At 43.6% G+C, this 27,417-nt stretch overlaps 1 protein-coding gene across 6 annotated transcripts in view; it reads left to right on the forward strand.

Annotated features, from left to right (window-relative positions):
• The window catches only part of SOX5 (SRY-box transcription factor 5), a gene marked incomplete at both ends in the record, with an annotated part of 351,905 nt that overhangs the window by 268,349 nt on the left and 56,139 nt on the right, over positions 1-27,417 (forward strand). For 4 of the 6 annotated variants that reach the window (XM_080914286.1, XM_080914281.1, XM_080914282.1 and 1 more), the window contains one exon: positions 19,502-19,648. The exons of the other annotated variants lie outside the window; for them this stretch is intronic. In XM_080914286.1, coding sequence (XP_080770412.1) covers positions 19,502-19,648 — 147 coding nt within the window. The remainder of the gene's footprint in view (positions 1-19,501; positions 19,649-27,417) is intronic. 6 annotated transcript variants of the gene reach the window in all.

Here is a 27,417-nt window from a genome sequence, read left to right on the forward strand (position 1 = left end):
GAGATAAAATTACAAACAACAGTCCGCCTCGGGTCTACACTAGTTATTGAAGACAGGAGGCATTCCTACAAGACATGGTGACATCTCTGTTGCTTACCTTCTGCTTATTCCATTAGAACAACTTACTCAGGACTTAAGAATGCAAAATTTTGATGTCCTATATTTGAATACTAGGAACCAGAAGGGTTTCAGCTATTTACTGTTTTTAAGGAACATTTGCTATTGGTAATGAGCTATTTGGGGACAGGACCTAAGACCTCATTTGAAGCTCACAGATGTTTCCTTCCCACTTCACATACAGCCAGAAGGTCATCTGGGGCTATTTTTCTAAGTATTTTCCTTCATAAAATTGTTTCATTTATGGTGTTATGTAAATGCTTAGAAAGTTCTGGAATATAAGTTTCCACATTTTGATCTATGGGCACTAAGCCTATTCTCTACTATGTGGTTTCTAAGGCTTGAGATGGGTGTCTTAGCATCTTTGATGTAACTTGTTTACACCTGATTTTCAGTTCTTTGGTTTTAAATTAATTTTTAGTTATAAGAAATAATGCACATGGGCTGGAGAAATGACACAGTGGGCAAAAGTGCTTCTTGTGAGATCAAATCCCTAGAAAACAGCACACACTTGTAAACCCAGTGCTGGACAGGGGCTAAGCAGGAAGACATGGAGTTATGGGAACTCTCTAGCTGCCATCCTAGCTCCAAGATTACTGAGAAACCACATCTCAAGAGTATCGTGTGGAGGGTACTGGAGGAGGATACTCTGTCCTCCTTCTATGGCCTCTGCAGGTGGGTATACACACAGACAAAGAGAGAGACACACACACCAACAGACACACACATATACAGAGACACATACACACACAGATACACACACAGAGACACAGACAGAGAGACAGATACATACACACAGACACACTGCTGGGACTCTGTAAACCCCACCACATAGTTACCTGGCAATAGTCAGGTATGTTTTGCCCCAGTTGCCTGACACTATAAAAGGGGCTGCTTACCCCATCCTCTCTCTTGCTGCCCCCACCCTTGTCCCTCCTCTCCTCCTTCACTTCCCCCCTCTCTCTCCAGGTGCTCATGGCCGGCCTCTACTCCTCTACTTCTCTCTCTCTCTCTCTATCTCTCTCTCTCTCTCTCTATCTCTCTCTCTCTCTCTCTCTCTCTCTCTCTCTCTCTCTCTCTCTCTGCCTCTACCACCCTCTTAACTCCCCCATGACCTGAATAAACTCTATTCTGTACTGTGTCGTCTTGTGACTGGTTTCTCAGGGGGAAGAGGTTCCCAAAATGGGCCCCCCAGAGGCATCCCCTTTTCCCCCAGGCCTCACTGCACCTTCATGGGCCATATCTCCCCATGCTCTTCATCTTTTTCTTAACATTGGTGTCAAACCCAGGATGTCATCTTTTTCTTTTTTATATACACATCATTGGTGCCCCATGTGAGGCTATCTCTTTCCTTTCACACACAGAGACATGCACACACAGAGCACACAGGACAGGAGGGAAAAAAACACTGAAGTGAAAACATTTGAATGTCATATAAAATATGAACTACAGAAATCAAAGAACCTCCATCTTAGTTACTTTTCTGTTGTGATAAGACACCATGGCCATGGCAACTTAGAAAGTGTTTAATTTGGGTTTATAGTTTCAGAGTCCATAACAGTGGAGGAAAGGCCTGGTGGTAGGAAGAGCTGAGAGCTCACTTCTTGATCAACAAATAGACCACGCCCACTGACACGCCTCTTTCAGCAAGGCCACACCCCCTACCCTTCCCCCAAACAGTTCCATCAACTGGAGAATAAGTGTTTAAATATGGGGGTCTCTGAGGGCCATTCTCATTCAAACTACTAGATCCTTTATCTTTATTTTTATCAACATCCTCAATTCATCAGTGACACTTTAATGTTCTTCAAGAGCAATGTTCAGTTTCTAAGATTTCAAGTTATTAAAGACAGCAGATGACCTTTGGTACAGCGTGAAACTGTCTGCTACCTGCTTTCCACAGATTCGGCTTGTACATTGTCCTCGACTGTGGTGAACATGAGAGTCCCAGGGTCATACTACACTAGGGTCTTTTTCTCTCTTCCTTAAGAACAGGAACATGTTTCCCTGAATTCGTTCAGCTGCTGATGATGCTGGATGAAGCTTACAGTCATAGCGAACACCATTCTATGATGATGTGTGCGGAATAAAAAGGAATTCAGCTCTGGAGTCAAAAACAACCATATCTGTGTGCTTTTTTCAGACTTTAGAAGATGTAGTTTTTACTATTCCATGTCTGTGTATTGGTTTGTGGACAGACATGAGTTCAGGTTCCTACAGGCATTAGAAAGAGCATCAGATCCCCTGGAGATCCCCTGTATAGCCTAGAGAACCGTCACAGAGCCCTGTCACCCATACAGACAGTTATGAGTCTCTCTGTGTGGATGACAGGAACCTAACTCAGGTCTTCTGAAGGAAAAGTAGATGCTCTCACCCTCTAGCCCTGGTTGCTACCCCAGTGAAGACAGAAACAGTTTCTTCATCTTAGCTTCTTCACCCATGACATAGGGTAGTCAGGCTCCTATGCAGTTACGGTGTTGCAAGGGTAAACTGAGATGTATTACAATGTACTCAGCTGTATGAAATTCAGCCACTAGTGACTCACTGAGCCAAGATCCCTGGATCTTATACTTTCAAGTGATGTAAACTGGGCCTGGCAGCTTCTCTGGGCTAGCAAGCCATTTTTCGTGGATCGCAGAATTTCTGTTCTGTAGGAGGAAGTTAAATGAGCTCCTGAGAGTCAGTGTTCATCCGGGTTTATAAAGGACAGCTTCACTGAGCCAGAGTCCTCATGTTTCATATAGCAAAATTATTGTTATTATTATTATTATTTCTTCAATTGTTTTGAAACGGGGCTCATGTAGCCCAGAGGTGTCTTGAATGAACTATGCATCCAAGAGTAACCATGAACTCTTCTTTCTGCGTCTAACCCCCAACCTGAGAGTCTGGGCTAATAAGCAGAGTAGATTTCGAGGGCACACTTTTCCTCCAATAAAATGTTTACCTTTTGCATATGACAAGAGCCTGTGTCTTTGTTCCTATTAGGAATAGAGGCCATCCGTTTCTCTGGCTTCCGTGAGTGCTGTTTTCACAGTACTGAAATCTCTGGACAAGCTGCTTCCCCTGAAGAAGGGAAGCCACTGTGTGCTTGGAACTTCGTCCTGTTGGACGATGGTGCAGGGATGTAGCATCTGGAAGAGAGGGCAGACAAAAGCCTGTACAACAGACCCGCTGCCTAGCTCTCATGACCCCTTTCATTTCTGCTCTTGATTTCTTTTTAAGATTTTGAGTTTGACCTAAAACTTCACTGGCCTGTAAGTTCTAAAAAAGAAACTGTTTTAGGATCCTTGCGTTGGTGAAGACATGGGACACCTAGCTTTTTTTGTCCTACCTGTCGTTTGGACTGATGTCTCCTGTATTTGTTCAAATTGTACCACAGGTTAGCGTTTATCTCCTTTTAGAGGCTGCATAGTATTTCATCCCACAGAACCCCACAGTTGGCCAGTCCAGTCATCCCCTGGTAGATCTGCGGGTTGCCACTGGCTTTAGGTTTCACAATTTTTCTGTGTGTTTCTCTGAAATCCTTACTTCTGTTAGTGATGTGCCCCAGAAATAGAATTCTCACCCACTAGGGACAATTTTCCTGGTGGTTGTGGTTTGGTTTGATTTTTCTCTTTTCTTTTTCCCCCCTTCGGCCTTACCACTACTTTCATGTACTCCGTTTTTGGGTAAGTGTGCATCATGAGTGAGGCAGAACCACACTCTGGTCTCACTCAGCATCTCCCTGACGCTGTGCTTAGCTCTGTGGCTGGTGTATCACCTCTGGAGCCATGTTTAACTGGTTACCTGGAAGCCAATGAATAGTTTCTAGATTCATTTTTCTCTATATAGACAAATCATTGGTTGTCAAAAATGGATACCTTCTGATTTTAGTTTTTCCCAGGACATTTGAGTGGTATTGGCTATGGACTGGTAGGTTGGGCCAGTCTTTGAATCTTTAAATGAGACCAGGTAATACTAAGACTATTCACTGACAAGATGAAGGTACAGCTTTAAAATTACAAATGAGTCAATGCAGTGAAATGTCAATTGTTTTATTAATTTTTGCTATTGGAAATATATTAGTGTCAGTATTTGTAATAATGCAATATATTCAATTATATTGATTACCCTCCCCTGCCTTGAGTTTCTAACTCTGCTGCTTTTGGGTTTGGGATATCACAGAAAGTGACCCTGGAGCTTTGCAGGCCTTTTCCCAATAGCTTCATAAAAGGGAGGAGGATGGCTTGTGTGTTTGCATTCTTGTACACACATTCAACGCTGCTACATTTAATGACCTCTGTGCATTAAAAGTTTCATTCTCTGGCCTTTCTCATTGCTATGAGTCAATCAAAAGTGGTTGGCCCCAACTCTCTTAGGTTGGTATTTAAATGGCTATTCATTCTCCAGCAAAGTATTGAGGGAGAGGAGAAGTGGAGATTAAGAATAGTTCAGCCAGACCCTTGTCTTCTACTGATAGCTAGACCATCTATATAGGTGGTCCTGTCTAAATTCTTTCTGATTTTCCTTCTATGACATCAGCAACACTATATTTCCTATTGTCTGTTGATAAAATCCTAGCAATGATGTTACTGACTAGTGATGCTGGTGTTCAGGAGGCCTTTGTGAGTCTTTACTAGTGTTTGTGGAAATGTTACCAGCTGGAAAGTACAGCTCTCACAGAAAACTGAGAGACACGGACACCTCTGTGGGGAAATGTGCCCAGTTAGTCCAGAGAAAAAGCTAATAGAGCAACACATTTGTAAATCTGGTTGTATCCATGCTTGGTCTCTCTTCACTTCCACGTCGGCTGAGATCTGGGGCTGGTGGCAGCCAAGGGTCCACGAAAAGGATTAGAGAGGCTTCCAATCCAAAGGAGAAATATTGGATTAAAAAAAAAAAGCTAATTTGTCACTTTACTCATTGAATATGAACTGAATAGACTTCCAACCCTTAAAAATCCCTTTCCCCCCTCTTTTTATTGCCTGGAATCTTAAAAGCTTTATCATTTGCAGTCATAAAATGAAAATATACACCAAACCCTCAAAGGGTAAGTATGAAATTAAATTATATTTAGGCAGCTGTAACCTTTTAAAACGATCGGATTCCAGTTAATGTATTTCTTCCTGTTCCGAGTGCTGCCATGGTGTTTGATGGTGGGAAGCAGTCCAAAGGGCATTGGGAGATAATAAATTCACTGTAAATTTCACCCCAAGGCATGTCTCCATACACGAAGGCCTTCATTTAGCAAGGCTGACCTAAAACTCTTGTCACATCCAAAGGTCATTTAGGTTGGGGTTGGTGTGTCTCATCTATCTTTCCTTAATGTAAGGAGTGACAGTTGTAGCAAGGTGGAGCTCATAAACAGTCATCAGAATATGGACACGAAGCCAGCTTTGGACTGGGAGGGGAATATGAGGACGGAGCTGCCCTCGGCAGACTAGCAATGCCTTACTTCTCGCAAATAATTCAGGGAAGAGTTCACATTACAGTGGATAGACTTCCATGGTCGTATTTCAGAGCAAGTCCATAACTGGAAAAGGCATCTAAAAGTGATTTAGAATCCTCTTGTCTTGATTTAATACTTTTTCCAGTGTAGTAGATCAATATAGCTAGATGATAGATAGATAGATAGATAGATAGATAGATAGATAGATAGATAGATAATGGATAGACAGATTATAGGCAGACAGATGGATAGATAGATGATATGTGGATGGATAGACAGACAGACAAATGGACAGATAGATAAATGGACAGACAGACAAGTATGCCCGTCCTCCAGCCTCTGCTCCATTGTTCTCTAAGTTCTCTCTACAAGTGAATCAGACCAACATTTTGTTCTTTTGTGCCTGGCTTACGTCACTTAGCACAGGGTGTTTTCAAGTTTCCTGCTCCATATTGCCACCTGCATCTCCCAATTACTCAGTTTTGTGCATGTATGTGAGGCATGCTCAACCGCTGAGCTGCAGCCCCAGTCCTTCAATTGTAGAGTCTCGAGAACAGCTCATGTTTTCAAAAGCAGCACACCTTACTTACACATGCGTCCCAGTCACTTCGGTCATCAGTGATAAAAGTTTCCAGATCGAGGAATGCTAGGCAGGACTGAATGCAGATAATGTAATGGGAAATTCTGCCAAGTCTTCCTGAAGATGAAAGTCAAATCTTCTGCTGACGGCACATGCCGCTGTTCTCTCATGTGTTACAAGTGTCAAGGACAGTGCTTGACACAGAGTGGCCACCCAATGCCTGTCTGCTGAAGGAGGCGGCCAATGTAAGGCAGGCAGATAGAAATTACAATAGTTGATTATCTCTCTGGGTGAGTGTGGGGCGATGAGAACTGTGTCATGTGCAGTTGAAATACTATGTGCCAGGATCTGAAAGGATAATGAAAATCGAAAGACAAAGGACAGGCTTCTGTTGTAATCCTGTTGTCCTAATTAGCTTAAGTCACCTGTGTTCTGAACCAGGCAGATGGCTTGTTTTTTTTTTTTTTTTTGCTACAACATTTTCCAAAAGTCATAGGAAAGTTAGCATTTGTGAGCACGGTTCATGAAAACAATGACCACTGAATCATATGATTAAATTATTATTGAGAGTGACACATGCAGGCCAGGTCTTTAACTGAAGATGGGACAGTGCTGACAATTATATGCACAGATTTTCCAAACAACTGGGGTGCGTCCAATTTTAAACCATATGTAACCAGCATTGATTATGTCTAATACCAGTTAAGAGTGGGTTGGAGGCGAGGCAAAAACCTCCCTATGTGTTCTCCTCCTAGCTGGGCTTATAGGACAAGAACTTAATCGCACACTCCCCTTTGTCAACCTGCTGTCGCTGTAGACTTCCCCTCCCCCAGCCCTGCAGCTCGGGCTCCCACACACACTGTGAACTTGACAAGCCTTTGCTGCTATAGTGTGTTCCTCTGATACAGTTCTGAGAGCTCACTATGCTGCTCTCTGTCCGCCCAGAGCCTCGGGGACATTCCCAGTCTGCTGACCCTTAATATCACTCTCTCTTCTATCTCCTCCTGATACTCTTCTACTGTGAGGTATTTACATGTTTCCAGCATGACATATTTCTCGTGATTCTTTTATTAATGATTTTCATGCTCCACTTGAGAGGTCTGGGCGCTAAAGAATTGGAAAGGTTGGCACTTTCTGAATCATGTCTGCGCTTAGGAAAAGGAAATAATACACTCTTATAGTTTCCCTTACATCTATTACATTTCATCAGGGAATATTCGAAACATTCATTTTTAAATTAGAAAGTGAAGAAGAAAAACAAACTAAGGCATTTTTCCTGGCAGAGGCCACGAGGAAAACGGCAGATGAAGGATGATGGGAAAGTTTCTCTTGGGTCTGAAAGTTTCCTGTCTTTCCTGTCTTGTCCCATGTCCTCAGAACTGAGGGTGTCGTCAGTGTAGCCTGCCTCCTCTGAACCCATCTCTGTTAGCCTTCCCTCCTCTAGCATCTTGTCCCAAAGCACATAGACAGCACCACTGTGTTCAGGTGACTGCAGCTGTGGCTCCAAAGGCACAAGGAATGACTCAGAAGCTTGTAACAAATGAAAACAGATTTAGCCTCCACGTTGCCTCTCACTTGCCAGGATCCGGACAACCAACTTTCATGTTCCCTGTGCCTCGCTGATTCCTCAGAGAGATAAGAATAATTCCTACTTTCTAAATTTGTTGGGAAATTTCAAAGGATGGTGCCTAACCACGCTGCAAGGTAAACCAAACTGTTGGGAGAGTTCCCACCCCATTCATTCTCCTCTGTCCGCATTTAGCGTGAAGAACAGAGCGGCTCGGAGTGCACATTCAAAGAGCCTTGCTGATATTAATACGCAGTAATTTTCTTACTTAAAAGTCTATAAGAGGGCAAAAGGGAATGAAAACGTAGAAGACCAAAGCTGGGTCTTCGGTAAGGGCAGTGAGTTGCTCTGAACAGCTAAGCTCTCTCTCCAGTCTGGTTGTCTTGTCTTTGTCATTCATGATTTTACTCATTTAAACAACTCCCAATAATGCCCCTGAACCCGGGTCCTTAGCTCCACAAAGGGACAGAATGTCTTCATTGGAGTGACCCCAGACATGAGGGCTGAGGTTGTCAACGTGACAAGTAGCGTGAGGCCGAACAGCATTCGAGGGTGTGCACCTGCACATGATGGGCGTGTCTCTCTCTGCTGTTGGGGACTAAGGTGAGGTTCCCTGAGGCCCAATGGAACAATGGCTGTGAAGTATTCCCTTGTAATTAAAATCTAAAATCAAGGAAACAGACAACAAATATACCATATTAGAGTTTTCTCAAAGGAGCTCTGCTCCCAATTGGATGAGCTCAGAATGTCCCGAAATGGAAATTGAATGTCAGGATAACTGGGATTGTGGTAAGTCAAGTTGTTGAAGTGCTGGGAGCCTTTACCCCCTAAGCAGACCTACAGGGTTGTCACGGTGATTCCTGAAGCAGCAACACTTGCTAGGAATTGGAGCCTCTGTTCTTAAACCTCCCATCCCTGCATGTGTGCCCCCACACCTGTGCCCCCATACCTGTGCCCCCACACCTGTGCCCCATACCTGTGCCCCTGCACCTGTGCTCCAACATGCAGCTAGACCACACTCCAGCCATGTGTGTTCTTATAGTTGATGGGATAACGTAAGTAATATAAACTACAGTTTGGTGCAATATAAAGAGGCGCTGGCATTGTCCCCTCATTCTGTTGGAATGCAGTGTCTGGTCATTTGCTGTCTGCTGCCCTCCCACTGTCTGCTGGGATAAAATGGGCAATAGCCAGGGCCATGGCCAAATGGAAGCATTTGCTGCAGTCTGTCTGATGACCCCCAGCTTTCCAGTAGCAAATCATGAGTACTGGGGAGTCACAGATTATTTTCTCAGTGAGTAAGCTTGCCTGCCTGCCTGCCTCCCTCCCTCCCTCCATCCATCCTTCCTTTTTTCTGTTACTTTAAGTGGGATTTCAGTGGTGTTACCACAAAATTAAACTAATTAAAGATGAAGTACCTTCAGTGATATATAGAGGTCTGAAGAGCCCCTGGCCAGCCACGTTCCTCTCTTGCCAAATGGAGATGTATTTACTGTTCTGTGACCTGAGGGATGGAAGAGGAGCTCTTGTCCTCAATCAGTAACGAACAGAAATTCCGGAGCGGCATAAAAAGGGTCAGTTGGATAGGTCATGCATCATACGGGGAGGCAGATGTTGGAACATATTGTGATGGGTTATGTGCAGCACGTGAAGGTAGCTCGTGGAGTAGAGCATCAGCGGGGAGGGAGGGGTAAGAGAGCAGATCAGGTGGCATTTCCTAATGTGACTCTTAGAGAAGTTTATCTAGTTCCTTAAGGAACGGCTTCAATTATAAAAGTCAAAAGGAGTTTTCTCCTAGCTGTTTTGAGATTTATCATTGTGCAATAAAACGAAGAAAGCGGCCTTTAAAGGGGCAGCGCCTCTGAAGCACTCGTTCAGAAGCGTCCCTGCCTGCAGGGAGACAGAAGCAGAGAGGCAGTCTCTGACTCAGGACAGGTCCTTTGGCTGGAGGAGTCCAGGGGTATCCTGAGGTCTTAGCGGGGTGCCATTTGCACCCACACAGCAGTCCACCCTTCGTGGGTGCCTCCAGATCCCAGCCAAATCTCAGATCAGAAAGCCGAACTGAACAGTAAGAGGGGGGCATGTATCACTAACACGTAAGGAGGCAGATTTATGTACACAACACTCATGGAGTCAGAGTGTCATTGTTGTGTGAGGAATATGGCTTCTCCATCTGATCTGCCTGCTCAGTCTCATCAGAGGCCTAAGAGCTTCTTAATATAAAGTCATTCAATAGCCACGTATAATCTCTCCCCCATCCCTCAGCTTTTCTAAGACATACCATCCAGGACTGAAGGCTCGCAGAAGTAGGTCATGATGCTCCACCTTCTTCCTTGAATCACAACAAGAGGCGAGCTTCTCCCACTGGGACTGCTCACTGGCTCCCTGTCTTGTTCTGAAGGAAGGTCATCACAACCCTGTCCCAACCCTGGACTTCATAGCCCCTCCACCATCCATGGCTTGTCCCATTGGTCCTCCAACTCTCTTCTGCTGCTCTGTCCTCCTCAGACCCCAGCATGACCTGATGTGAAATCCACGCTCCCACATCCCCAGCTGATACAGACATTGCCACAATGGCTGCTTCCCTCCTCTGTGTGGAAAGGTCCCCTGAAAAGCTTATTTGCCACTTCAGCCTAATGCATCTCTTCTCTGCTGACCATTTGGTTTAGGACTTTTGCCCCTGTTTGAAAGATCTGGGGTCCATCATGGGAACCTTAGAGCTGCACCCACAGAGACACTGGTGTTTCCAGTGCCTGTTACAACCTGTGATAAGGATTGGAAGGAAAGCAGGATTGTTCTTTTATTATTACACTATTTATGATTTTTTTCCCAACAATAGCTACATCTTCCAATAGAATTACTCTCATACCATTTGCCTCACAAATTTTACTGTTTAAAACAAATGTCACATGTATAAAGTACTCTTTTAACACAACAAAGTAACAAAGTAACAGCCCCCTTTGGAAGAAAGGAGAAGATCTTAGTGCACAATTTTCTGGTGAATACCAAGGGAGTGACCATTTAGTGTCTGGAAAGACACACAGGAAAATCAAAGACACACTTCTGAGCTGCCATCCCATGCAGTCTGCCTTCCTAGAATAATTGTCCTAGCCAAGGGGCCGAAGACACGGCTCAACTGTTAAGAGCACTTGCTGCTCCTCCAGAGGTCAGCTCCTTAGCACCCGCATGGCAACACCCAAGTAATTGTAACTCCAGTTACAGCACATTCGACAACCCCTTCTGGCTTTGAGTGTACTGCACAGGTGTACCACACATACAGACACGAAATAAATATTTCTAAAGACATAAAAGAATATTCTTTAAGTATCTTAAAGAATACTAAGTGTGGATAAAGACAGAGTTACTGCAGACCTCAGACATTATGATAGGAACGCAAAAGCCTTCGGCCACTGGGAAGAAATGGCACTTTTAAAGTAAACATGAGCATGTATGACTCATGCTCATATGAATAAGCAAATCCAATATTAGAAATGGGGGTAGCCCAGAGTAATAAAAACACACAGACTGGTCCTGGAATGTTCATGGGAGGATTAATCATAACAGCCTAAAAATAGGAAATAAAAATCCAAGTGTCCATCAAGTGGCTAAATGGATAAACAAATGTGGTATATTGTGATTTGTCAAGGAGGGAGCAATGACTCAGCCCTAACGAGGCTCACCAAACACGCCGCGGCGCCAGAGACATTGTGCTAAGTGAAATCTCTCAGTCTGTGCTTCCTTCCAGCCTGGTCCTGGAAGGGGTGACAGCAAGGGGTGACAGCAAGGGGTGACAGCAAGGGGTGACAGCAAGTGCTGGCAGCAGAACTGAGATGACGGCTGGCACCAGGTGCAAACCGTATTCTGCTGCACATAGGGCGATGCCCAGTGTTTGAGCCCAGTGGCAGGAGCTGAAGCCGAGCCCGCAGTTCTGCATGTGACCTCCACAGTCTGACTTCTCTGTACCTGACGAGTGCAGTGGGGCTGACGAGGCTGTAGCGCTGTCAGATCCTGGCCCTCTCTAGTCAGTCAGGAAGTTGTGAGGCCATCTGCCCAAACCTCTTGTCTTCCACAGAAAGATCGAGAACAAGAGGGGAAGGATCCATGTAGGTCTATACCTGTGAACTTTGATCCTCAGTTTGACTGGCTAGAGAGCTGCCTAGGGGACTAGTAAACCCACCTCCTTGACAGCATTATTGGGAAGTGGGGAAAGGTAGGGGGAAGGGCAGAGAGTGTGGAAACAGCTTCAGGAGGCAGGTAGCTGCCTCCTGCCCTGACCTCTCTTAGTCTCTTCCCTCTCCTGATTCCTGTTCATGTTGTGTGTAGAAGCTTCTCTGTCAGGGTTGTTCCCTAGACTGTTGCTCTGCCTACGTGTGTGAGCAAGCAGTTATGCCCTAGACACCCTGACACCACAAGTCACTGGAAATTATTCTCTCTTAGGTTGCTTCTGTCAGAAGCCCCACCCGATAGTGGTAGTGGTGATTAACACAGGACATTCTTACATGGCACTACAAGAACATCCACATTCCTGATTTTGTGTGTGTTTTTCAATATATATATATATATGTATATATGTATGTGTGTGTGTGTGTATGTGTGTGTATGTATATATATTATATATGTATATGCATATGTATATATGTGTATGTATATATATGTGTATACACACATACATATATATATAAAATATATAAAATATATATATATAAAATATATGAAAATATATAAATATATATAAAACACACACACATGCGCACATTGCTGTGTTTTGTCCTCATCATGCACATTAATCAATGCGTCACTGTCACCTCGGTCCCCCTAGGAGAATATTCAAATCCCCAGATTGAAGCTATACTCTAAACAGAATGCTCACAGCCCTCCCCTTCTCCCCAGCTCAGTGTTCACAGCCTAGACCTTCCTAAGCACTTTGTATGGTGCCCTTACTCTGCCTTCCCTGCCTCACTGGCTCAGCAAAGCCAGAGCTCCTCAAGGTTCATACAACTAGTTATTTGTTGAGTTCCCTGCATAGTTTGTTGTTGCTGTTGTTATTTTGATTTTGGGGTTTGTTTGTTTACTCTTGAAAAAACCTTGGGGTCATTTTTACCTAGGACTATTGAGACTAATTCTGTTTGTAATGAAACTTTAAGTGTATAGTTTAGTTTTTTTTTAAATACCATTTTCAGGTATTTTCATAAGCCACTAGGACTTCCAAGTCATGTGCAAACCCTGATGTCTCTGTCAGGGAGCTCTTACAGTCTCTGCATTCAGAAGAGCATCCTGTCTTCCTACCATCAAAGCAAGTTTCCAGTTTCCTAACACCATTACCCACAACGCGGCATCCTCTGCAGTTTGTCTCAAGACTTACCTTCTCTCTAATCATACGTGTGTGTGGAGAGGTGCCCCAAAAGATCCAGCCCCCTGCAGCTGGAGTCACAGACAATCATGAGTCTCCTCCATGGGTGCTAGGAACCAAACTCAGGTCTCTGCACAAGCAGTGGGTGTCTTTAAGAACCAACCTATTGCTCCATTTCTTCCTGTGCTGCGCTTTGATAGAGGACCCACAGTGTGTGGGGATTTGGTATCTCCTGTGCTCTTAAGTTCCTGAGGATGGGAGAGTGGAATACAGTTTATTAGCCAGCCCACAGTGATGCATAGATCATAAGTGTTTATCCACTCAGTGTGTGACTCTCTACTGGGACTTTTGCTGAATGCCATCTTACACATAATGTACTTAATAAATAAGTTAATGCTGCCCGTGTCAGAGAAAGTCCATGCTTAAGTTGAAGTGGAGCTGATAATTTTCTGCAGAAACATGACAAATAGTAACACAGAAAGCACATTTATTCACTTCGAAACCAGCTGGCATGTTTTGAAAGATTTTCTCCAGTACATTAGTTTCTCTTTAAACTCCACATTTAAGTTGCATTAAGAACCAGAAATTAAGTCATAAAGATAACACTTATGGAGGCTTGAAATTGCCTTTGGTTTTCATTTCTGTTCGCATTGCCATTCCGTGTCCTTTCACTTAAACACAGAAGGGAAGGAGAGAAAAGTAAAACCCTCTCCTTCTACCTCACTTGGTGCATCTTTTCAGGTCCAGTTTACACTGGGTGGGGATGTTCTCACCAGAGATGCATCAGAAATAATAACAAATGACAACCCCATCATTTCAAAGTCTCCCTTTTAAATATATAGCCAGTGCATGGAATGTTAATATGTACAAGCTATGTGCGTATGCATGAGTGTGTGTGCGTGTGTGTGTGTGTGTGTGTGTGTGTGTGTGTGTCCATGTGAGTGTGTGTGTGTATGTGTGGACTGACATTTTAACAAGTCAACTTTCCCCATTCTTATGCACATATTTCACCTGGAAAACAGCATCATAAACATTTTATTTCTGTTAGTTTTGAAGAATCCAAGCATACATATTTGCTTTTACTCAGTTTTTACATGAGTGTTACTTATCTGCGGTGATGACTTTGTTAAAGATCAAGGAGCACACGGGATGACAACTTTACCCTTGCACTTGCTCCCTCAGGGGGAACCAAAACAACCTCTTTGCTCCCATTTGAGTACACATTAAACTATGAAAAATTCCTTTATACTCACTTTTAGAAGACTTCTTTTATTCTTTCAAATACTGGTGTTGGGGAGTAAACATACTGAGAGGAAAGGCTGCATCTGTGATGGGGGCCTTGGGAGACAGCTACAGGACACAGAGAACCTGTAACTTCACCCATGTCCAGGGGCTCTGATGTCCCCTTTCTGGTTTCTATGGAACCTGCATTTACATGCGCTTACTCCCCCCCCACACACACATAAGTAAAATAAATGCATAAAAGTACTTATAGTCACTGATTCTCAGGTGCTTATCACAATCTTGGGCTCATCATCTTCTATGCCATCGTCATTTAACAGCTTACAAATGTCCTTCGAGAGCCACCGTACTTTGCATACAGCATCCTGTAACTCTCTCTCTCTCTCTCTCTCTCTCTCTCTCTCTCTCTCTCTCTCTCTCACACACACACACACACACACACACACACACACACACACACACACAAAGATGTTTCCTTTGCAGTATGATATTGGATTTGGACCATGTAGAGAGAAAGGAAAAATGAAGAAAGGACAGAGGAAGGGTGGCTACCAGGGCTTATGTGACTCTGTCATTGTTAGGTCTGCCCACCCCGGAAGTCCAGAAAGACAGTTGGCCTCAAAGCCATCATCTTATGATCTTGCTCTTGGGAAGGACAGACCTCAGTGTTCCCTCTGTCTCATTTACCGCCATCCGGATTGTCTCCATGCATGCCAGGGAGGCTGAGAGTAAGCAAGAGACCTGTGCTCCCTGAAAGGCAGTGACATCATTGTCCAAAGGTCTATGGTGCTTGCATTGGACATTTTTCAGGTAGCAGTGGAGACAGAGGCATAAGCCCTGCCTCCAGGAGATTTACTAGTCACTAAAAAGGTTTGGAACAACAAATCCTGATAGTTAGTTTTGCCAGTGCCTAGTGTTTCAGATCCGGATACTCCAGATGGTAAGTAGACACCAGGCTGGTAGCCAATGGGAGAAGCTGTGTTGTGAGCAATTTGGGGAAAATATGCTATTAGGAAGAAGTGACAGGGCTTCCTATCTCTCAGAGGAACGTGATAATCCAGCTTAGAAGTAAAATTGGTTGTTACTTAGTCAGGCTACTCTATGATGAGCACTGAAAAATTTGTGTAAGACTTCTAAATAAATTAACACCCCCATTAAAAGATTGTAAATACATATGGTATATAATTATGGGGGAGAGGGAAAACATTGTCCAAAAGGGTTGAACTCCCATTTTACCCTAAAGATGAAGGTAGTTAGTAGAGGTGAAAATGTCTGTTTTTTTTCGCTGCACTGAGCTCTGATCTAGAACTGGATCATGAGAGCTCAGCAGGAAAGTAAATCGCCTCAAAGTGGCCTGTCACCAGAATGTTCACTCTGCCTCCACATGCACAAAATGGCGACCCAATTTGACTGACTGAGTGGATGCAGCCCCCTCTTTGTGCTGCTGTGTGAGAGGCCTTTCACTCTTCACACTGTGAGAAGTGTCTGAGGCTGGACCTGTGGCTTAGCAGTAGCCACTTGCCTAGGTTGTGCAGAGACCTGGGTTCCGTGAGGAGCACCACAGGAAGAGAAGAAAGGGGAAGGAGAAGAGGAAGAACAAAGAAAGAGGAGGAGATGGTGGGAGAGACGGGAGAGAAAAGGGGTAAAGAAAGAAAAAGAGGAGGGGGAGGAAGTTTCCTTTTGAGGAAGTCCCCAGTGAGATGGACTAGTCAGCATTTTGTCTGTCACAGTGCATGGTTAAGAGACTGCCTTTCTGATTCCCTTCCCCCACCCAGGAGTGTAATCCATTTGGCCGTCTCACGATGGTTTATTAGTATATACAAACATATGATGGGCAGTCACATATTACCCTTCTAAAATGAAGACTTGAGTAAATTACATTTTGTGCCCACTATGCTGTGACACCCCTGTGAGTGTCAGTCATTATTCCTCCTGTGAGTTCTCTCATTAGTAATGTCAGGTCTCATTCTGACAAACACACCCATCACCCCGATTTCTAATGACCTTACACTCCTGACCTCTGACAATAGACACTCCTGGGTCTAATCTTCACATAGGTGGTTCCTGTTCTTCTGCATTCTCCCGCCTCCGTGTTTCAGGACAAACTCTCTTGCCCACATTTAAAGAGCCACCCCCCATAGGAAAGCTGAACCTGTGAACCCCTTGGCTGTTTGCTCCCTTGAGTGTTCCTGTGGCTTCCATTTGTGCCAAAATCTCTGTGCCAAAAACCCTCGGGCTTCCCCTTAGAAGAGGGGAGTGTGTCCCTGCCTCCCCGCGGATAACAGAGCTGCACACTCGGTACAGATACAATCCATGTTTGCACACTTCCTCACAGGGCAGAGTGAGAAATCTGATGGCACTTCTGGGAAGACAGCTACTTTTTTGTTCCTAAACATCAAAAACAAATTAAGCAAGAACAAACTTAGTCAAGAGGCTGAAGCAGGGGCCCTGCCCTCACTTCCCTGGTTTAATGAGACTAGTCTTTTATCCCTGCGACACAGATGAAGCTCACCTTGAGAACAATGGTGGGATTCCAACTCCAGGGAGCATTGAGAAAACTTAGGACTCAATACTAACTTCATATACCTCTAATCTACTGTCCTTTAAATTCCAACAAGAGATGATTGTTTAAGAAAACACTTAACACAAAATGGGTTATAATCTGCCCATTGAGTATTTCCTGTCTTTCTGGCTGTGGGTTCCTAAGCTTGCTTGTGGGTGTGTGTATGCCCCTTCCCCCAGCTCTCCAGTGTCTCGACGGTCCAACTTGCTTATGCAACATTTTCAACTCCTTCAAGGGTCATTATCTCCTCTGTCAGGGCTGTGGCTATGGAGATTTGAATCTTTATCCCAGCTATAAGCCATCTGACTTTGGGCAACTTTTAAAATTTGAATTCAAAAGTGTGTCTTTGGATAATTGAACCCCCATAAACCCCAATTCCATTTGTAAACGGTAAGAAGGAATACTTGTATGCAGTGAGGGAAGGTGGGTAAAGGTGTGCTTTTAAAAAAATGTTGCAAATGTGACATCTCTAACCTCCTAACACAGAACAGTGTTGAACATTTTATCATTCTAACTTTAAATATAAATCCTGTATTTTTTTGAAAGTTGCAAATATGCCCATAATGACCAGTAATCATTAAATAATTTCTTAGGCATAATTGATGGAATCCTCTAAATGTCTAAACTTCAACCATGATAGATAGATAGATAGATAGATAGATAGATAGATAGATAGATAGATAGATAGACAAACAGATAGCTTTAAAATATAATGATAAATCTCTTATGGGTTAAAACTACATTTTCAGTCATCAAGGTTTTTTTTTTTTGATTTTGTGTGTGTATGTGTGTGTGATGTCTAGATGCCTTGTGTCACCTGTATTAATTGGTAAAATGTCATTTTTATTGTATACTAAAGCCAGAACCATGTGTCATTAAGACATGTCTCAAGTAATAACTATCAGTGTGATTCTCTCAGGAACACAGTAAGAAATGCTACAGAAAATTGCACAATATAATACAGTTGTGTGGCCAGGCTGAAAATTTGTGTGTTTTTCAAATTTACAGGTCCATGTATTCTATTGGTTATGTGTATAATTTTTTCTAAATCATATCCTGAGGGCACAGTTACATTATAAATAACCTCATAAACAGCCCAAAATGATGGAAAGGGGAAAAAAGTCTACTTTTCAAATCCCAGGAATTTGTTTTCATCACAACCAGGAGAAATTTGTCAATTATGATTTTAAAAAAAATATGCATAAACTCTGAAGTCTTCAGCTATAGGGCATTTTTTTTTTTTGCTCCTTATATTTAACCTAATACTAAGAAATGAAATCTTACATTCCCAGTGGTTGAAATAAGACGCTATTATTACCCCCAACACATAAATCTGAAGGCTGTAAGTCACTAGGGAGGGAGCTTCTACCCTCTCAGTGTACCCTCTGTGAGTTCACCTGTAAATAAGCTGTAATCCTCCTCCCAACCTACCCTTCCTGTTTACATCTTGATCCTAGGATCAAGAACTACAAGCAATGCATGAGCACCTTCATGTGACCGAAGCACTTGGCTTTCAGCGTGTCACCTACAGTAGGATCCCACTCAGCAGAATATATTGTGTTCTTGAACAGTTTTCTGCCTTGAAATTGTTCTTCCCAGAGAAGACTGTCCTATAGTCCTTCTCCTTAAGGACTCCCACTCCTTCTCAGCATTGTAGAAGCACAGGGTTGCACAGAAAAGACTCTGCATCTCTGACAGGTTTGAAATAGAAAATCTAGAAACATGCATAACACACACACACACACAAACATACACGCAAACAAACATAACATACACACATGTTGTAAAGGTTAATTGCTTTCTAATGAAGACTGTCAAATGTTTCAAAGAGTACCACATGAAGAGGAAACAGTGTTAACCTCCATGTTTGATGCCTGTGTTCAAATGTGAGATGGTGTTCTTGAGTTGGATACTGTATCTATCCTTTGATATTATAAAAGTGAAATGTTCTTTAAAGTTGTCAATTGTTTCTTGAAGCAGCTTTTTTTGTTATTTAATAAGAATCAGTGTGTGTTTTAGAGAGACTGTATTTTTGAGATGTATCTTTTTATATCATGAAGTGGATTAAATGTCTTACAAGCAACCCAGTTAATGACCAATGCAGGCAGAATGATCACCTGGCTTTCCAGAGTCATCTCCTTCCTTCCTTGCTTGACATGTTTCCCAATTTTTATACAATTAATTCTTAGACTAAATAAACAGAGAAATAGATTAATTAATTAATTAAATTAAATTAAAATGTGCCTGGTGCCCAGTTCAGTAAAGTCAAAACTGAACCAATGCAGATAAGAAACTTACTCTGTACATGAAGCTGGTTCTTTACACAGTCAGGAATTTAAGGGAGAAAAGATTGGAGTCTTGGCTAGATAAAGACAGCATGCTGGCTTCCTAGCCATCGATTAGGACTTGGTGTGATGACCACTTGTGTTTGGTGCCCCTGCTTGCACCATCGCCAAGGGCCTGTTTACGTGTTGCCTGCCACTGCTCCCCTGAGAAGCCAGCTTGTAGACCACAGTGACAGCTTCTCTCTTGTTAATTGTCTAGGGCGTAACCGGGAATTTGTAGGAAGCATGGCGCACCCGACTGTGGTGCCCCTGAAGGGTGGGTGTGTTTGCGTTGTGACTGACAGCCTCTCTCTGTCTTTTCTTCTGTAGCAGTTTTATGCTGCCCAGCTAGCCGCAATGCAGGTCTCTCCAGGAGGGAAGCTCCTAGGCCTACCCCAAGGCAACCTTGGTGCTGCTGTGTCTCCTACCAGCATTCACACAGACAAGAGCACAAACAGCCCACCACCCAAAAGCAAGGTACCCTCTTCAATAAGCTGATCTGTCTCTGCACTTGAGCTTCGATGGTTCACAGTATTTATTGAAGGTCTTGTAGATTCCAGACACCGGGCTAACTAAACTCAGGGGGTATGTGGAGGTAAGACTTTTAGAAGGAGCCATAGCTGCATGTGTAAATTTACGTTTGTAATAACTGACTTATTCATTCAACAAACATATTGACAGTCGGACTGAAAATCATCAATGGGCATCTTTGAACTGGTGAGTTTATAGCCGTAAGAAAGAGTCATCTCTAAAGACAACCAGCTAGCCCTCCTTTATAATCCAAAGAATAGTCAGTCATGGATGTCATGAAGTCTTGTATAGATAACTGTACATTAGATGTTATTAGGAAGGAGAGATTGGCTCCAGCAAGAAATGCAAACGTTTGCCAAGGGATAAACAACTGAAATAGAAACCTAAGCGCGAGTAGAATAGAGACATATGGCGTGTTTCTTTAAAACTATCGATAACTGTTATAATGCGGGGTGGCAATGGCAGAGTCGTAATTTTTAGATATGTCACACATCCACTGAGATTATCATGTAAAGACATGAGGATAATAATAGTATTGGGAGACTATTTAAACACAGTTCTGGCTTTGAAGCTGTGGCACTGTTTCCTAGGAACACAGGGAAAGGCTAAGGGAGTTAAGGGTGATGCCTCTCCTCAGGAGAGAGCCTTGTGTAGAAGCCTTTGTGCGTGCGGACTTCACATGTACGCTGTTCTGTGAAGACAACAAGCTCTCCGCACAGGGAGAGGCTTTCTGCAGTTATGCAGAAAAATAAATGCAAATATTTAACTCTTAATACGAAGTACTCACCAGAAAACTGACACCGCTAATAACTTTTCACCAAATATCTATTATTTTTATCATCATCATCATCATCATCATCTGGTTTCATCTTCCATTCCGTGAATTAGGCGTGGGAATATCTTAGGCGAGTGGGGGAGGAGCAATATTCAAGTATGTGAAGAAATGCATGAGTAAGACAGAAAATACCAAAAGGCTCAGAACATTAGCTCAGCTACTGTAAAACTTCAGATAGGAGGCTGTGCCAAAGGACCATTTGGTCAGAGGAGAGCAGACTCCCAACTCCCTCCTTCCCAGGGTTCCCAGTGCCTCTTCTCTACTGTTAAGAACACACGTGGAAGAGCTGGGACGGCCAGAGCAAACGCTTACACACAGGGAATGGCAGGGCGGGGGCATTTGCTGTTTTCCAATCTCTTCTGCTCTTTGGTGGACCTCACCTGCCCTCTGCTTCTGTTAATAATTTCAGACGGTGTAAGGCCAGAGCAGAGAAACAAATAAAACAAGTTACCAAATCAAGCTTAATTCTAAAGTGGCATTGTGATGGCACCTGGTGCTAGCAGTTTTAAAGGGTTACATTTACAGATACATTTTAAATAAAACAAAGGCCAGAGCCCTTGTTTAACACAGATGCCTCTGCAAGGGGTGGGTCTGTTTCTCTTCCTTCCATCATGAGCCATACCAGTGTTTTGCATCGCTCACAGGGTCAGAGACTGTTTACCACTGTTTTACATGATCAGTGGATGCGTTTCCTCTCCTAGGTGAAGTTTTAACATTAAGATGTGCTCAGTCATCTTACTTACACAAATGATGAAAAAAGGGTTTAGTTTCAGACAGCCACTTTCATCTTTGCCTTTGGTTGGTCTCCGGCCCCTCATCCGTCTGTCCGTCCATTAGCCGGCTGTTTGGGCGATTGCTACTATGGCTCTTTCCTAGGTAACAATAACAAGTGACAAAGCCACCAAGGGTCCTCTTTGTTATGATTGGGAAAAGGCTCAGTGGGCCAAGTGGTTTTACATACTCATAAAACCCTATGAGTTCAGCATACACACAAAAAGAACAATTGTTTTACCCCTGTTAAATTCTTCCACATCTTACAGCTCTGCATGCCTCTCTCTATTTTACAAAAGGGAAAATGTAGATTGTGTTTCAATTACCACGAAATACATAATGCAAACATATATTCTATGGTTTGTCTTCGAAGTGTAATTACTTTGTAGAAGTCAGCCTTCATGAATTTTCTATCACATGAAGCTGAAGAAACCAATGGGTACCTTCTTCTCACCCACAGTTGTAGCGACAGATATCAAGATGTAACTAAGAATAACATTCTTCTCTTTCAATATCAACGCAATCTGATCAAAATGTGTTCCTTGCCCAGTGTCATCTAGCGTGCTTTCTGTCACTTCTTTTGTTATTAGAAAGAATTCCAAAATATGCCTGTGCTGATTTCATCAATCAGAAAACATACAGTGAGTTAAAAAAAAAAAAAAAAAAAAAAAAGGAAAGAAAGAGCCAAGGCACCAAGTGGCATCATTTGAATGTAGCTCCCCAAATTGCAACTAATAATAAATAAATAGAACCCACTTGCTCTCTTGTAGGCTAGAAATGATGTCTGCACACAGCGTGATGGCTGCTGTAATTCCACAGAGCTAATTTATTCATGGACATTCATTGATTAGCATATTTATGTTTTTACAAGTCAGCATTAGTATCGTGGGGAATACTCTCTCTCCATCTCTGTCTCTATCTGTCTCTGTCTCTCTCTGTGGGGGGCACGTTGCCATTGCTGCAACTTCTGTGCCTGTCTTACCATCACACTATAATGCAGGGCTTTTGTGTGCATACCTACTTGACATAAATAGAACCGGTAGCTTATGTTCCAAGGATGTTTACTCTTTAGAGCAGTGGAGGCACATATTAAATTCATGGGACGGCAGATGGACAGTGCTCCTACTGACAGCTGTCAAGAGTGAAGTGTGCGTCCCGAGCGGTGTCACCTACCCTCCTCCTGGGTGCACCATCGCCTCTGACTCCCAACTCCAGAGGACACAGCAAAACTTATTTGCAATTTGCAAAAAGAAAAGAAAAAACATGGAAGGGGGGGATCAAAAGGAGGGGCTCCAAAAGACTGTAAAATTGTGCAGCATGAGTCCTCTGATGCATGCTGTTTTCAATCTGCTGTGTACCAGTTGGAGGCTCAGGGAGTGTGTGTGCGCGAGAGAAAGGATAATACTGAGAAATGACAGAGTGGCTGTGACCTCCAAGCTCAGCCTGGAAATCCAAGACATTGATTTCACTTAGCATTCCTGCTGAGAGATCTGGCGGAGTTCAGTTGTAATAAAAGAACAAGACTCTGTTCTAATGGTAATGGCGTATGACAGACGTATCACTTTGTCTGTCCTCGGCACCAGAGAGAGCCCGATTGGAAAAAGGTCACCTGACCTGCCTGGGGTGTTGTACAAGTGCTGTACTGAGCTTTGAACTGCCGCCCCGAGGAACGTAATTATTTAGAATATTAAATGATAAAGGAAAGCTTTAGAGGACTCACAGCGCAAGTCTGAGAACTGCATGCGGGAATTGCATTTTGTAACGGAGAAAATTCTAGACAATGGTCTATTCAAAGTCGCATTTGAGAGCACCTGCTTTCCTGTCCTTCATGTCACTGCCTGGGCTGTCCTCATCAAAGTCTGAAGTGGTGTCACTGCCTAATGTTTTAGTGCCTTGGCTTAATTAGTAACACATATAAATATATTTATATATATTATACCTGTGTATATATGTATGTAGATATATTTTCAGTGTTTAATCTGTCAAAGGGAACACATTGGAGAGTAAAGGCCATGCGTAAGCTTCAACCTGTCCTTTTTAAAGACACCGACACCTTGCACACGCAGGCTTCCCTGCAGATCCCATTCCATAGCTGTCTTACGTGCACCAACGAAAGCAAACATATTTAGCTCCTCATGGACGGTCTCTCAACTTAGCCCATTTTAACAGGTAGATGCTGGCAAAGGGCAAAGGATAAATGATGAACCCTCCAGCTTTTGTACGAGGGATTCTGCCTTCTCGTGCGAAGGAATGTTCAGCATACTGTTGCATGATGGTGGGTTTTGAATCTTGCTTCAAATACGCTTGCCCGCCTTAACGAGTGTTTAAATTTGTTTACCGTCTAGAATGTGCCATGGAGCAGACTGATAGAGGATGTGTGCCACATCCCACTTGTCAGTGCCACACGTTGTTTATTGAAGTCACTTGCTGTATATTCTCTAGTCTTTGGAGAGCTCAGCCCGCGGCTGTACCACAGAGTCCTTCTCTGCACTAGTTGGGATAAATGTCCATGCTTCATATTTTAAGCAATATATATTTTTTTCATTTACAAAGCAGTCACCTCTTGGCCAACTTGCACGTGTTATTACTTACTGTTTCTCAGCGTTTGATAGAGATGTGTGTACCTCCGTGGTACCTCTGACAACCACCAGCACCGTTAGTTAGTTAGTTAGCTTTAAAAGCTGATGGCAGCGGAGAACTTCGGGGAGATTTTCTTTTCACCTCACCACAACCCTCATCACCATGGCCCCTCCCACCACCAACCGTCAAGCCTGTGTCATTGGCAAGAACATAGAGACTGTCCAAATCAATTTTGTTGTTGTTCTTTTCAAATCTTTCTGGCAAAAATGTCCCTGTGTGCTTAGGAATAGGACCTGGGAGTCAGGACAAGGGAGAGAAATGCTTGTCTGAAAGAGCCAGTCCCTCCGGCTGAGCAGATACAATCAGTTCCTTCCAGCCGCAATGTCCCTGCAAAAACTGCTTCAGTTTCTAAGTCAAGAGTTAGGGCTTTGTGGGTATTTGATTCGCTCTCGCAGAAATGAAGTGGGTTGTATCCATGCTGCCAGGGACTTCTAATAGATGCCATTTCGTTGTTAATGGTACCAATCTCATACTCTGAGGCCATCAAGTAAAAACTCCCTCGTATCTGATCTGCAGGGATGGGTTTGTAGTTTAACACCTCTAAGTCAGAGATACACATATACCCAAGATGATTTGATGCTCTGCAGAAGGGGTAATGTATTGATTGAAGACTGGTTACCACACATTTGGAAAATGACGGCATTTTTAGTGACTCAAGATGGTTCTTTCTAATGCCAAGTAGGAGGAAAAGGAAAGTAGGGATCTGAACTGATGGTTCCCAGTCCCGTCCTAACCAAGTCTAACCAGTGGTTCTGCTGCTGTTGAAGTTGAATGCTGTTTGATGCTGTTATTTATTCTCTTTTGTGTATATGTCCTAAATTTTTGTTGGTCTGTTTACCTTTTTTGTATTTTATGGTTTATGAAATGGGGTCTCAAGTAGCCCAGGCTAGATTCTAACTTGCTTTGTAGCCCAGGCTACCCCTAAGTTTTTGGTTATTGTACTAGCATCTCCCAAGGGCTGTGATGACAAGCATGTTCAATGGAGCACAGCGTATCTCATGTAATTTTATTAAGGTTTACTATTTTGACTAACATGGCAGAAGCATCCTTTACCTCTGGAGATCTCATGGGTTTGAGATGAACCAGGAAGAGCTAAGGCCAGCACGATGGTATTTCTATAAGGAAATGTCCAAGATGTGTCTTAGTGTGACCGTAACTATGTGCATGAGCTCTCGCACCTCACACAGCCATGGGAGTGTGTGAATGGACAGCCAGTGAGTGTCACTCGGATGTAGAGGACCTCGGAGCACTTCAGGATTACCGCCCTTATGCTTGCTCTCCTGGATGACCCAATCAATCAATACCTCGGAGCATCAAAACTCACTGTACAGGGGCCAGCGTTGGCCTGAGGCTGCTGGATCAAGAAGGCTTGCACTTGCTGAAAGAGTCTTAAAGACAGTGGGACTATGGATGCTCACTGTGGAGCAGTGTCAGTGAGTGCCCGTGGAGCCATTTTCAAATGGTTGGGCCTGGCATTACTGCATATTCAACCTCTCCTTCACCTTCAGAGCAGAGCAACATTTTACCCTCAGCCGATAAAGACGCCATTGAAATTGCCCAAACATTTTATCCGCTATCTGGAAAGTCAATTGAATGCTAGAGTCTCCATGGGACTTTGCTCCAGAGTCATACATTGTGTTCAGTAGAATAGCTACCAAACACACTACCTTCGCTCTGTACTTCAGGACATGCGAGCCTCTGAAACACGTCATGGCTGCATCATGCTTGCAGGGCACATTCACTTAAGAGTCACCCCATAGAGCTCACTGTCACTGTGTTGCTTCTCATTAGCATTTTCTGGGCTGGGACAGATTTACGGCGGATGTAGCACAATCGCCCTGTGATTTTAAATAGCTCTCTTTCTGTGGTCTCTTGTTACTCAACGGGAACATGTTAATTGAAGTGTCCATATTTGAGCCCTGAAATGCACTCGGCACCTTCCTTCTCGGCTCGGTTCAGTCACAGGGAACCTTGCTGAGCTCAGTGCTTAACCACAGGCTTTCTCAGCTCCAGGGGCATAAATGTTCAGACAGATGACCTGGCAGTATATTCTCAGGACCTGGAGAAGTGATGGCAGCCATGTTTGCTGTGGAAGAACAGCATAAATTATAAAGACAGACTGGTTACAACCTCCACATTAAATACAAAGGGGGAACAGCCAGGCAGGACTGAGGAAATGCCCTTTCCATCCCTCCGGCCTGAGCTCTGCTGGTATTCTGATGTTATTTAGAATGGTTCGTGCCTCACACACAGCATGGTGACACACACCAAATCTCTTTAATAACACAAACCACAGGAAGGAAAGGCTGTTGGGGATTGCTCCGTCTAGGAAGATCCACCGGGCAATGCTTTATCAGTGACTCTTGTCCCATCGTGCTAGCTCAGCTCAGAGGAGAGTTTCTGACATCGGGGCAGCTGCATATAGTAAAGGTACAGTAGGAAACCCTAAGTCCTTTAGGGAAAATAATGAAGCCAGTGGAACAGACCCAGAACAGCCTGGCTGAGCTGACTGCCCCCCCTTCCCTCGGCAGAAACAGAGTGCATAGTGCAGTCACCTGTGTCCCTTCTTCTGGGGGACATTCACATATAGTTTACATTTTCAGAAATTATAGGTCAAGACAGCTGAAACTGTCTCCCATCCTCCGTAACTGATCAGGTTCTCATTGGAGACCTTGGTCCCCTCTTGTCCTCTTCAGACAATGCAGACAGACTCTGATGGAAAAGAGAAAGAAGTGAAACTTTAGACTTGCTCTCTCAGTTTGTGCACAGGCTGCTGAGGCATCCCTCTTCATAAAATCGTCGAAGGTCAGGGGCCCTCCTTCCAGTCAAACACCGAAGCAGACACTCAGTACTACCTTGGCAGCCAACTAATGTTGCTCAGGTTCCTGGCAAAGAATGTACATGCATACGAATCTGTTGGATTTCTATCTGAACTTTACCCCTGGAAGAACAAAAATTACTATTAATGCTTTCCAATGCCGCGTGACAGAGCGCAAAAATAAATTAACATGGTCATTAGGTAAAGGTAGACATGGGCATCAAACAATAGAAATAGAACTCTTTGGGATAGAGGGAAATACTTGCAAAGCTCACCTTCAGAGGCCTTGATAGGAAAGTGGCAATTTGCTTAGACAGTGCAAAGAAGGCAGAGAAGGACACTTCGTCTGATGCTCCAGGCACAAGGCCATTCCACCTCTGCCTCAACTCCTCGCATGATAGCAGACCAATACCCCATATCTAACGCAGAATAACTCTCTCACCATAAAGCTTCTTCTCCAGTGGACTCTAGCCAGCTTTCCGGGACTTTATCTTTTCTGCTGAATAAGTGCTTGTTTGCAAGTGACGTGGAAACCCAACCCGAACTGGGTCAAGCCAGACAGCAAAAGCACTGACTCACACTCAGCGAGCAAACCGTTCGGGGGTGCTCTGCTCTGTCTCTTGGGAGCCCTGGCAGTGCTGCCTTGAGGTG

The sequence above is a fragment of the Micromys minutus genome, assembly GCF_963924665.1.
Source record: "Micromys minutus genome assembly, chromosome: 3".
Taxonomy (NCBI): domain Eukaryota; kingdom Metazoa; phylum Chordata; class Mammalia; order Rodentia; family Muridae; genus Micromys; species Micromys minutus.